The sequence below is a fragment of the Tiliqua scincoides genome, chromosome 1 (assembly GCF_035046505.1).
Source record: "Tiliqua scincoides isolate rTilSci1 chromosome 1, rTilSci1.hap2, whole genome shotgun sequence".
Classification (NCBI taxonomy): Eukaryota; Metazoa; Chordata; class Lepidosauria; order Squamata; family Scincidae; genus Tiliqua; species Tiliqua scincoides.
The window spans coordinates 266,633,633-266,646,018 of NC_089821.1; the positions used below are offsets into that span (position 1 = coordinate 266,633,633).

The following is a 12,386-nucleotide window of genomic DNA, read 5'->3' on the forward strand; positions in this document are numbered from 1 at the left end:
TCCAACTTTCCAACACCGGTGCAGCAGTTGAAGAGGCCCCTGTGACTACTCCCACACCACAGTGTGGATGGTGGGTGCTTGGGTGCCGGAAGCAGCGCTTCTTGAAGGACTCCGGAGGGGAGGCTCTGCCTCACCTGCCTCCCACCCACTGCAGTCCCTGGTTTTTGTGTCTACTGAAAAGAGCCTAAGGCTTCAATCCTAACCACACTTTCCTGAGTGTATGCCCTATTGAACAAAGTAGGACTTACTTCAGAGTAGACCTGGTTAGGATTGTGCCCTAACGCTGCCACAACTCCAAACTGCTGATACCTGACCTTGTTTTATGAGCAATCTATGGGAGTGGTGCTTTTCCTTGTCAAACTTTGTCTAGCGCCCACACACTGAATGGAAGTAACAAGAACAGCAACTAGGACCCCACTGTAAAACCAGCCCCACCTGCTCCCTCTGCCTGCCCCACAGAGGCCACTAGGGGGCTTCATGAAAATGGTCCAATGCACACATCTCCAGTCTCTTATGGAGTTTGGTGTCGAATGTCCTCCACTCCGCAGGGGGTGCTGTGCAGAAAGTCCGAACATGCCCTCTCTATCCCCTCTCCGAACATGAAAACGCTTCGAGCGAGCGCTCGGTATTCGACCGGCAGACCTCGATTGATCGATTGAGAAGGCCTTGCGACTCTCACTTCCGCACTCGAAAGGAAGGCGAAGGGCGAAGAACGGAAAAGGGAAAGCCGAGCGGGCGAGGAAAAGGGGGTGGGTGGGGAGGGGCGTGCGTGCCGCTCGAACTGCGCATGCACTGTCGGCGGCTGCGCGAACTGCGCATGCGCTAGCGGTTGTAACCGTCAAGGCAAGGCAAGAACCCCAAGAGTTCAAAGCCGCGGTCGGAACCCCGCCCCTCCCCCCGCGCAACCGTCACTGTCTTGCCATTGCCAGCGCCTCCCGCCCTGTCAGGGCGAGGCCCGGCGGTGTCTTGTCCCAGGCCGGCCCCGGCGCTGCGTGAGACAAGGCCGGGCCGGGCGGCGGGGGACCGAGGAAGGGATGACGCCGCCGCCCCCCGACGCTGGGTCCTGCCGCTGCCCCCCCCGGCGGCCCCCGCCGCCTCGGCCCTCCTCAGGCTCCGAGCGTCTCCCGCCGCGCCGGCCCTGGGAACCGCCTCGGCACTGACTCCCGCCGCTTCCCCTCTCCGGGGACGGGACGGCGCGAGCAGGATGCAGGCGCCGCCGCTGCAATACGAGTTCTTCAGCGAGGAGAACGCGCCCAAGTGGCGGGGGCTGCTCGTGCCCGCCCTCAAGAAGGTGAGCCGCGCAGGGGACCGGCCCGGCCCTGCGTCTTCAGCGAGTCTCCAGGCTGGGTGGCTCCCGACTTTCACCCGGCTGCCGTCGCCCTCCAGGGACCTGGGCAGTGTCTGCGCCCAGCTCTCTGCCCCCCTTCTGGGACTGCGCCCGAGGCCGCTTACTGTCAACATTACGTAGTATTTACTAGTAATAGTAGTGTCAGTAGTAGTATGTGGTACTATTGCTATATAGTAGTAATTGTGTTAATAGTAGGAATTGTACTACAATTACTCAAGAATAGTAGTAGTATAGCCATATAATAGTAATAGTATTAATAGCAGGAATTTTACTACTACTACTCAAGAATAGTATTCAAGAATAGTAGTAGTAGTATATAGTAGTCTTGCTATATAATAGTAATAGTATTAATAGTAGGAATTTTACTACTACTCAACAATATGCTACACAATACTATACTACTAGTAGTAGTCGTGTAGTATAGTGCTACTAGTAGTAGTATAGTATTGTGTAGTTTATTGTTGAGTTTTGGGGCATTTGCAAGAAGCATCTAGGATTATCAACCAGACTGTTTGGAAGATTCATCGTTGGGAGGTCACGATTTTGTTTACAAATACAAACTAGCAATGTGTCCTCTCAAGGCTTGTTTCCCTGACAAAGTTCTGGAAAAGTCACAGAACAAAAAGTTGGATTTTTAACAGCATGAATTTTAATCCTTTGATACAATCATGGTCTCCTTCCCAGGATATGGTAAACTGTTGGACACACTAGTTAAGCTTGCTATTATTGAGGACTGAGGTTTTTAAAGCAAGAGCTGAGGTGCATGAAGTTACCTGTACCACATAGCAGTCAGCAACTGGAGATCCTAGGTTAAATCATTGGCGCTCCCCCCACAACCACCACCCTAGAGACAGAAGTACAGATAAAGTGTGTGTGTGAGTGACAGACAGACAGACAGAAGAACCTGCAAGGCAGAGCATTTTATGTATACAATACTTGGTTCACTAACCCTCACTTGCTTCTTGAAATAGCACTTTAGGAAAGCTAGTCCCTGATCTGTACATTGCAGGCATATACGCACACATATTAAAATATAAACTAAGTTTAAAAGATAACTAAATTCAACTATGTGACCCAGAATTAAGAAAGGCAGAAGGACCTTTTGTACAGCTGAAAATGTAAATGTCATGTTCACCACAGTGAAGGCACACTGGGTTCAAAATGGTTCAGATACTGTATATTGCAGTATATTGTATTTACGTACACAATATTCTTAAAACATGCTGGATGCTTACTTGCATGAAGAGGATCCTATAACTTGCTGCTATGATAATGACATCCTTAGTGGTCTTCTCTCCCAATATATTTCAATATTATTGCAATTATTCTGCATCTTTCTGTTCTATGGAATTAGGGGAGTTTTGTTTTCTGGGAATCTGTGGAACCGGCAGTTAAGTGGTACAAATCAAAGATTATTTTATTGAACAACTTGAAAAGAAGAGCTTTTCAACCACAGGCTTTCTATCATAAAGGTGTTCAAAACAAACAACTAAAAAACTTCTAGTTCTTAATAATTTTTGAGGAATGTTAGGTCTGTAGGACTTCATGTGATATGAGGGAATCTGCCTATGAGAGTTCTGTGTGTTTATATTTGTAATACAGTGTGTCCCTGAATACCAGCTCAGGTCACAACTGTTCTTTTTCCAATGTACCTTTTATGAGGTTGGTCACATTTTACAGATGAACTTGACTTGCTGGGCCAGCTGTGGTGAAGCTAGGTTTTGAACCCAGATCTCCCAAGTTGTGCATGTATATTGATTGACAGGGGAAATTCAACCCACACAGCTTGCACCTGGATGCAACTTTAGTACAACCTGGCAGTCTTTCCTTATCCTGAGGCAGTATGTTAATGTTTGGTCTTGCAGTCCCAAAGGGGTGTATTTGCTGCCAACCCACTGATATTCAATCTGAATGCATTGTGTGCAACAGCAAACTGATGAGAATCCCCCCTTCCTCCAAGCCACTGCTGATGTAAGGGCTCTGATCAGCACTTTGATCCTCTTCCCGAGTGAGTAGAAAGAGGATCAGGAGAGTAGCAGCCTCCTTGCCCTTCAGTGGTGATAAAAGAGTGAGGGATGGTGCCATGGGTACCACCACCTCTTCATGTTGGCTGCCTACTTTACTGCAGCTGAGGGGGCAGGGAGAGGCAAGGAAGGATGAGACTTCTTACCTTTGAGGCTGCCTCTCTCCTCATCCTCTCATTGGCCTTTTTTGAAAACTAACAGGAGGAGTGAAGTAGGCAGAGAGCATGAGCAGGTGATGACAACATTCGCAGTACCTTCCCCCCTTTCCTTCCAGTATTGCTAGAGGGAGAAGGAGGCCACTGCTGTCCTGAAGAGAAGGGACGGGTTCTTCTCCCTTTCCCTTTTTGTGAGGGGTTTGAGGGTCGCTTAGCAGCAGGGGAGTAGTATCTGTGTCCCACCTCATATGGACTTCGGGTTGAGGTGGCATCTGGGTGTTTTGTACCAATATTTTGAAGCAGTATATAATAAAGTTCAGTGTCAAAAATACTTCATTTCATTTTGTCTGTATCTTCCAAATCACCAAACAGGCTGCTCTCTTCCTTCTTGTACACAAATTTTCACTCTTTCTCTTTACAGAACTAATTATTGTACAGTTACATCTGTACAAAAATCAGTATTAACCATAGTTAACTATAACTAGGGCTTGCAAAGTAACTTCTAACCCTTTCAGTCTCTGATTAGCATTAATGCAGACATAATCCTGTGTCATGGTTAGCTCTGAAAAGGGAGTGTGAGGAATTGTGGTATCTGTTGCATGTTCCTGCTAACTACTCGGAGACTGAGGCAACAATTCTACATACGAGAGAACATTGAGGTCAGGGGGACTTACTTTTGAGTAAACATATTTAGGATTGCACTGTAGCGATTTTATGTCTACATCCACCTAAATGAGATCTTTTTAAAACTTTAATAGTTAGAAAAACCTGACATGCTTGAATACAGTGATTTTTAAAACTGGCACATTAATTTGCTTTGGTAGTAATTTCAGATTTCCTAACAAAGGAATTGCAGTTTAAAAATTAACATGATGGCTTCAGTTTTATTGTTTGATAATTTGTCATCTGAAATGCAGTAACTTTTATGTAACCTTAATAAGAGAAAGATTGTTACTGTGAGGCACTACTATGTCTTGGTGAAGATGAAATGACTTCAGACCATTGTTTTTATCAAAGTTCTTTATTTGTTTGAAATAAAATTTGAGCTGTAAAACGGTGTCTTTGCTTAAACTCCACTGAAATCATTGGCCCTTAGTGCTGAACGCTGGGTTTGTGCTTCAGTTTTGAAAAATGCAAGACTTTCAGTTGCCCAGTGAAATTTACTTTGAGCAGTGTCTAAAGTTGTAAACAGCGTTCTGGGCTGTTGTACAGATCTAAACTGACTTTTTCTAATGCCTGGAGTATGCCTTTTGATGTTCTATAGAACATAGATACAGAGTAAGCATGTTTACAATGCATTGTCTGTTTAGCTTTCAGTTCAGGGGAAACAGATTACAGTTTTTCTTGTATACACTATTGATGTTTTTTACTCTTGTCTGCACAAAACTGTTGTTGAAATTTGATATGTTTGGTGTTCCAGCTACCCATTGTGAGCTATGGAAACTTTCATTTGTGAGCTAAAATATGGAGCATAAGATAGCACAGTGCTATCTACAGAATGTTAAACTAGAATGTAATACAGTATATGGAGCAGTTTCAGACTTATATGAGCACACCTTGAGTTTTGTGTACAAATGCCACCTCCTGCATCTGCAAGGCCTTGGGTGTAATTTAATTTTATCCATCTTGATGATGATAGGACCACAGTGTTGCATTTAACTTTGCCTCAGCTAAAATGGTTTTATAGTGTAATTATGGAACAGAGTGGTTGTGTTTTGGAAAATATGTGTTCAAACATGATTTTTCCCCTATTTATAATAAATGTGTTGGAACAGCAGAGGCTCTCAGACAGCAACCTGATGCTTATCTGTTTTGTGGCTGTATTTGTTCTACTGCCTAATGAATGCTGGAATGCTAACTTTCCCCTATTATCATCACAAATTGATCTACGCAATTGTCTTTTTTACCTTTGTTTTCAGTCCCTTTACTCCTGGTGCCATTGGGACCAAAAAGTAAACTGGAATTTTGATAATGTTTGCTTAGAAGTAAGTCCTACTGAGGTCAGTGGGATTTACTTCATAGTAAGTGTGTTTTAGGATTAAAACCTAAGTCAGTGCTACTAAACTGTAAATATTCTAAGAAAGAACAAAGAAACTAGAACTTATCTGGGCGAAGGGCCCAATTAGTTGCCTTGAGGGCCTTTAAGTGGGATGGAAAGGCAGGGTATAAAACTCTTAAATAAATAAAATAAATAATAAATTACAGGATAAATTTGAGGAGGGGGAGTAACATCCAAAGCTGTCATGAAAACTCATTCTAGCTGTTAAAAGTGTCATATTGGAATAATGGCATATATCCTAATGGTGCAGTAATCCAGTTTCCTATTTGGTATATGTTACATGTTTTATGCCAGGTATAGGACTAAACATGTGGTTAATGGCTGATAACTGTTAATGGTCTTGATGAACTGCATTGTGAATACTCAAAGAACTGGTGGATGTTCTCTTGGACCCTCTGTCTATAATCTTTGAGAACTCTTGGAGAACCAGGGAAGTGCCAGGGGACTGGAAGAGAGCAAACATGGTAACTGCTCTCACGAAAGGGAAAAAGAAGATCCGGGCAACTATCAGCCGGTGGTCTTGATGTTGATAGTTGGAAAGGTACTGGAGCAAATCTTTAAACCGTCTGTGAGTATTTAGTAAAGGGAGTGCTGATTGTTAATAGCCAGCATGGTTTTCTTAAGAACAAGTTTTGTCAGACAAACCTTATCTACTTTTATGACAGAGTACCTTGGTAGAGGTATAGGGTGTGGTGGATATAATATATCTGGATTTCAGTAACGCTTTTTACAAGGTTCTCCATATTGTCATGGTGGAGTATGGGCTAGATGAAGCTGCTGTTTATTGGATCCACGGCTCTCTTGAATACTGTGCTCAGAGTACAGATGTCTCCCTGTATTCGTGGATTCGGTATCCACGGTTTCACCTATTCATGGTTCCTGCCCCCTGTGCCCATTACCTTTGTTTTTTCTTTAATACCAGTTGAAGCATGCATGTTTTTTCCTTAAAAACAATAGTTTCTTGCTTAACCAATGAATGTAACATGCAGGAGGCAGTCTGAATGCTAGAGGGAGGAGACGACAAAAGTTAGCAGAGAGCAGGAAGCTTCCTGATAGCATTTTTTGTTTCCTCCCTATAGTGTGCAGGCTGTCTTCTGCATGTTGCGTTCCTCAATTAAGCAAGAAACTCCTATTTAAGGAAGAAACGTGCTTCTACTGGTAATAAATAAAAGCAAATGTTATTGGCTTGGGGAAGCACAGAGCATTGTTCTTTATATAGGGTTCCCCTTTATCTGCTGTTTCTGTATCTGTGGGGGGAGACCAGAGTGGAACACTCACAGATATGGGGGAAGCCTGTACATGTCAACAGATCTTCATCTACCTAGAGCAGGGGTGCCCAAACCCTGACCTGGGGGCCACTTGTAGCCCTCAGGGATTCGCAGTACAGCCTGCGAGATGCCCCCAGTTTCTAGTGAGCCTCTAGCCCTCCAGATACTTGCTGGAGCTCGTGCTGGCCCATTGCAACTGCTGTCAGTGTGAGGGTGACTGTTCAACTTCTCACGTGGACTGCTTGCTATTTCACGTCTTTGAATAAATTATACTCTTCAGCGGCAGTGACAGAAAGGCCGGTCTTGCTTTGTGCAAGGCCTTTTGGAGACCTTGAACTATTGTAAGACGTTCATTCATTCACATAAGTTCCATCTCTGATATATTCATTTATGTAAATTTATTCAAATTTTAAATGTAAATTCTTTTTTCCACGGCCCCCAACACAGTGTCAGAGAGATGTGGCCCTCTTGCCAAAAAAGTTTGGACACCCCTGACCTAGAGGGAAGTGACAAGTGGGGTGATCCAGGGCTCTGTCTTAGGTCTGATGATGTTCAGTATCCTTATAAATAACTTGAATGAAGGGGTAGAGGGGAGCCTCATTACATTTGCAGATGACACCAGATTGGGAGGAGAAGCTAATGTCTCTGTAGACAGGAGCAGAATCCAAAATTATCTTGACAGGAAAGAAAACTACAATGTGAACTTGAGCAAGGATAAATGTAAAGGTCTGCATTTGGACAAGAAGAATCTGAAACCGTTATATAAGATTGGGGATACTTGCCTGTACAGTGTGAAAAAGATATAGGCCAGCCATTTCCAACCACTGTGCCGTGGCACACTGGTGTGCTGTGAGTGGTCCACAGGTGTGCCACAGAATTTGGGGGAAGGTAATTTATTAATAGGGCCAATGGGAGATGTTAGCCTCGACTGGCAGCCTTGTCAATTGTCAAATACCTGGTAGTGTGCCTTGACCATTTTAGTGCCTTGTCAGTGTGCCATGAGTTGAAAAAGGCTGAAAATCACTGATTATAGCCATTCTAGTGGACTATAAGCTGGCAGTGTGACACGGTGCCAAAGAAGACATATGCAGTTCTAGGCTGCATCAGCAGTAGTATCAAAAATGAGAGAACTAATGGTACTGCTGCATTCTGCTTTAGTCAGTTCCCACCTGGAATATTGTTTTGGGTGCCATAGTATAAGTGGGATATTGACGAACTGGACAGCAAGTCCAGGTAGGGTGACTGGGACTGTGAGGGGGCTGGTGACTATGTCCTGTGAAGAAAGGTGGAAGGAGTTCATATTTGGTTTGGATAAGAGATGTTTAAGAGAGAACATAATTATAGTCAGTCTGCATCTTTTACAAAGGTTACATTCCAGAGTAGGCCTAAAGCCAAATGAAATATGAAAATAAAATTACCTTGAAAATTCCTGAAACTGAAAAATACAGTTCTCGTTATCTGCTAGAACAGGGGTCTCCAAACTTTTTGGCCAGAGGGCCGCATGAAATATCTGGCGCAGTGCTGAGGCCCGGAAAAAAATTTAAATATAAAATTTAAATAAATAAATTAGAGATGGAACTTAGATGAATGAATAAATGAATGAGTGGGCTCATTCACTCAGCCACTCCTGCCCTCGGAACACCCTCCAGATGCAATCAGAGCACAGCTCTGGTCATGTTCAGTCGAGTGGGCCAGAGGCTTTCAGGGGATAAGAGGCTGGCCGCAATCCGGATAGAGGCTCACTGGGCCACATCTGGCCCCTGGGCCGGGGTTTGGAGATCCCTGTGCTAGAGCAAGGTTCCTGGAAAACCTAGCAGATTTAGCAGATACTGAATCATAGAGCCTCTGGGGAAAACGAGGTTCAGTTCCAGGGGACTCTCTTCAACATAAACTCCATGAACTTTATGAACCTTACCTTGAAGTCTGTGGGGCTTGGTGATAGCTTATTATTGGGGCTTATTAACATATCCAACATCTGATGCATCCTCTTCCTCTTCCTGTGCTGTATGTCCTTCAATATGTTAAAGGTTGTGGCAATGACAATTTCTCTGTGTTGGCTGTCCCTTGACCCAAAGGTTGCTGGTCCAACAACGAGGCCTCTGAGTTCAACAGTGAGGAGGGGGTTGCTTCACCCATCCTCTTCCTCCACATCTCATCTCCTTCCCTAGGCTTGCCCCAGCCCTCGAGCAGCCCTCGGAAAGCCTTTCAGAGACCTCTCGTGATGCCAGGGTTGTGAAGGTTCAGCTGGAGTCCCCAAGATGGTGGGGCAATTCTGAGAGCGGACACAAATTGTCTCCTTGGGCCAATACCAATGCCCACTTGATGCAGTAATTTGACCCAATCTAGACAACTTTCTAAAAAAATGAAAAGTATAATTGGCTGCATATGCATCTCTTGTGCTACCTTCTGCTTGTGAGGAGGCCACTGTTTCTTCTCCTCTTCCCACAACCTTTCTCGCCCCACCTGCCTGCTTTAAGCTGCACCCAGCACCCCCTGCCCTGAGTGCACCAGCACTGTATTCACAGATAATGAGAACAGAATAGCAGATAATGAGAGGTAGGTGAAAATTCTGCACCTCACATTTAAGCAAATTTGCAGATAGCAAATTCACATATCAAGAGAATTGTCTGTACATTCTGTTTCTTTAAAAACTGAGAGGTGAATGAGAACTGAGACTGATTGAGGGAACAATGGCTTCAACAACAGAACCTCTGACTTCAGGCTCATTCCAGGGCATGTATTTTGTAAATTGAATGGCAGGCGGAATCAATTTCACTAATTAAACAGTTGCTATTCCTCCTTTGTTTGATTTTGTGTTTGCTGAGCACATGTAGTTGAATTCGTGCAAGTAAATTCTATGTAAAATATGGGCTATCTATAAATATATGTGGGACTATCTTTTGGAAGATAGAGCAGATTTGTTTTTACTTGCTTCAGAATGTCGGTCCGGGACAAATTGGTTTAAATTACCATAATGGGGGATTTCAATTAAACATTAGGAAGAACTTCCTGGCAGTTCAAAGTGTTTGACAGTGAAAAAGTCTGCTGTGGGAGGTAGTAAACTCATTGGAGGTTTTTAAGCAAGAATGAAATTCTACTTAACTCTGTGTTTTAAAATATTTTAATACTACCTATACACTGTGCTAGAAATCTCTTAGATCTAAGATTCAAAATAGTGGTGATTCAAAATAGTGGTGATTCAAAATAAGATTCAAAATAGTGGTGATTCAAAATAGTGGAATTTCTCTTGACTTGATTTGTGATTTCCTAAGGGTGCAATCCTTTGCATCCTTATCTGGGAGTAAATCCTTTTGAATTCAGTGACTGACATATTCATAGAATTTCACTGTAAGTCAATGCTCTTAGGATTTGAAATTGAAAAAATAACTTCAAAATATTGCAGAATACAGAGTATCTGGGTATTTGGTGTAAAATGACAGTTTGGGAATCTAATAAGCAATTTGCTTATGCATTATGGTGACAAGGCCTTTCTACAACCGTTTCCATGACCTTCCTTGCCTCAGATTTCTCCATTTTATATACCAGTTGAAAAACCGATAACGTTTGAAAGTTTACAATCAAGAAAAAACTTACATGTGAAAGAAAGAGGCTTGTTTCTGTTTTGCACAAATTTTCCTTATGATGTTATTTTTGAAGCAAAATCAGAATTGGAAGCTGTGGATTTTTCAGATGTTGGTTCCAGCTAGAGAAAGAAACTTGAGTTATGCTAATATATTATTTCCCTCAAATGGAATGGCATATAAACCTAATAAAATTAGACATCTTAATATTACTTCTGTATGATGAAGTTACATGTTTAATGATATGTAACTAGATAGCCACATTTTATAGCTACTTCTTGGTTACATTATAGGTTTCTTATTAGCATCTTTTCTTGGAAAGGAGTTCCTTCTGTTTTTGCATTATGTTGCCAAGGTCTACACATTTTTTCTGTGCCCAGAAATTCTTTGTTTTAAATAGTATTTATGTCCCATCTCTCTTCCATACATGGAACCTCAAGTGGCGTACAAGTTCCTGTGGTCTCCATCTTGGCACTGAGATCGCCCTAGCTTCAGCAAAGTTGCTGCATCATGTTTGTTCTATGCATATTAATTCTATGTACTTTTTGTTTTTGATTTTCAAACCTGCAAACATATAAGAACATAAGAACATAAGAACAGCCCCACTGGATCAGGCCATAGGCCCATCTAGTCCAGCTTCCTGTATCTCACAGCGGCCCACCAAATGCCCCAGGGAGCACACCAGATAACAAGAGACCTCATCCTGGTGCTCTCCCCTACATCTGGCATTCTGACTTAACCCATTCCTAAAATCAGGAGGTTGCGCATACACATCATGGCTTGTACCCCATAATGGATTTTTCCTCCAGAAACTCGTCCAATCCCCTTTTAAAGGCGTCTAGGTTAGACGCCAGCACCACATCCTGTGGCAAGGAGTTCCACAGACCGACCACGCGCTGAGTAAAGAAATATTTTCTTTTGTCTGTCCTAACCCGCCCAACACTCAATTTTAGTGGATGTCCCCTGGTTCTGGTATTATGTGAGAGTGTAAAGAGCATCTCCCTATCCACTCTGTCCATCCCCTGCATAATTTTGTATGTCTCAATCATGTCCCCCCTCAAGCGTCTCTTTTCTAGGCTGAAGAGGCCCAAACGCCGTAGCCTTTCCTCATAAGGAAGGTGCCCCAGCCCCGTAATCATCTTAGTCGCTCTCTTTTGCACCTTTTCCATTTCCACTATGTCTTTTTTGAGATGCGGCGACCAGAACTGGACACAATACTCCAGGTGTGGCCTTACCATAGATTTGTACAACGGCATTATAATACTAACCGTTTTGTTCTCAATACCCTTCCTAATGATCCCAAGCATAGAATTGGCCTTCTTCACTGCCGCCGCACATTGGGTCGACACTTTCATCGACCTGTCCACCACCACCCCAAGATCTCTCTCCTGATCTGTCACAGACAGCTCAGAACCCATCAGCCTATATCTAAAGTTTTGATTTTTTGCCCCAATGTGCATGACTTTACACTTACTGACATTGAAGCGCATCTGCCATTTTGCTGCCCATTCTGCCAGTCTGGAGAGATCCTCCTGGAGCTCCTCACAATCACTTCTGGTCTTTACCACTCGGAAAAGTTTGGTGTCATCTGCAAACTTAGCCACTTCACTGCTCAACCCTGTCTCCAGGTCATTTATGAAGAGGTTGAAAAGCACCAGTCCCAGGACAGATCCTTGGGGCACACCGCTTTTCACCTCTCTCCATTGTGAAAATTGCCCATTGACACCCACTCTCTGCTTCCTGGCCTCCAACCAGTTCTCAATCCACGAGAGGACCTGTCCTCTAATTCCCTGACTGTGGAGTTTTTTCAGTAGCCTTTGGTGAGGGACCGTGTCAAACGCCTTCTGAAAGTCCAGATATATAATGTCCACGGGTTCTCCCGCATCCACATGCCTGTTGACCTTTTCAAAGAATTCTATAAGGTTTGTGAGGCAAGACTTACCCTTACAGA

General features: G+C 43.6%; 1 protein-coding gene across 2 annotated transcripts in view; it reads left to right on the forward strand.

Annotated features, from left to right (window-relative positions):
• Nucleotides 1-848: 848 nt before the first annotated feature.
• The window catches only part of SOS1 (SOS Ras/Rac guanine nucleotide exchange factor 1), a 66,399-nt gene continuing 54,861 nt past the window's right edge, over nt 849-12,386 (forward strand). For both annotated transcript variants that reach the window (XM_066625307.1, XM_066625315.1), the window contains exon 1: nt 849-1,291. In XM_066625307.1, coding sequence (XP_066481404.1) covers nt 1,205-1,291 — 87 coding nt within the window. In that variant the 5' untranslated portion in view covers nt 849-1,204. The remainder of the gene's footprint in view (nt 1,292-12,386) is intronic.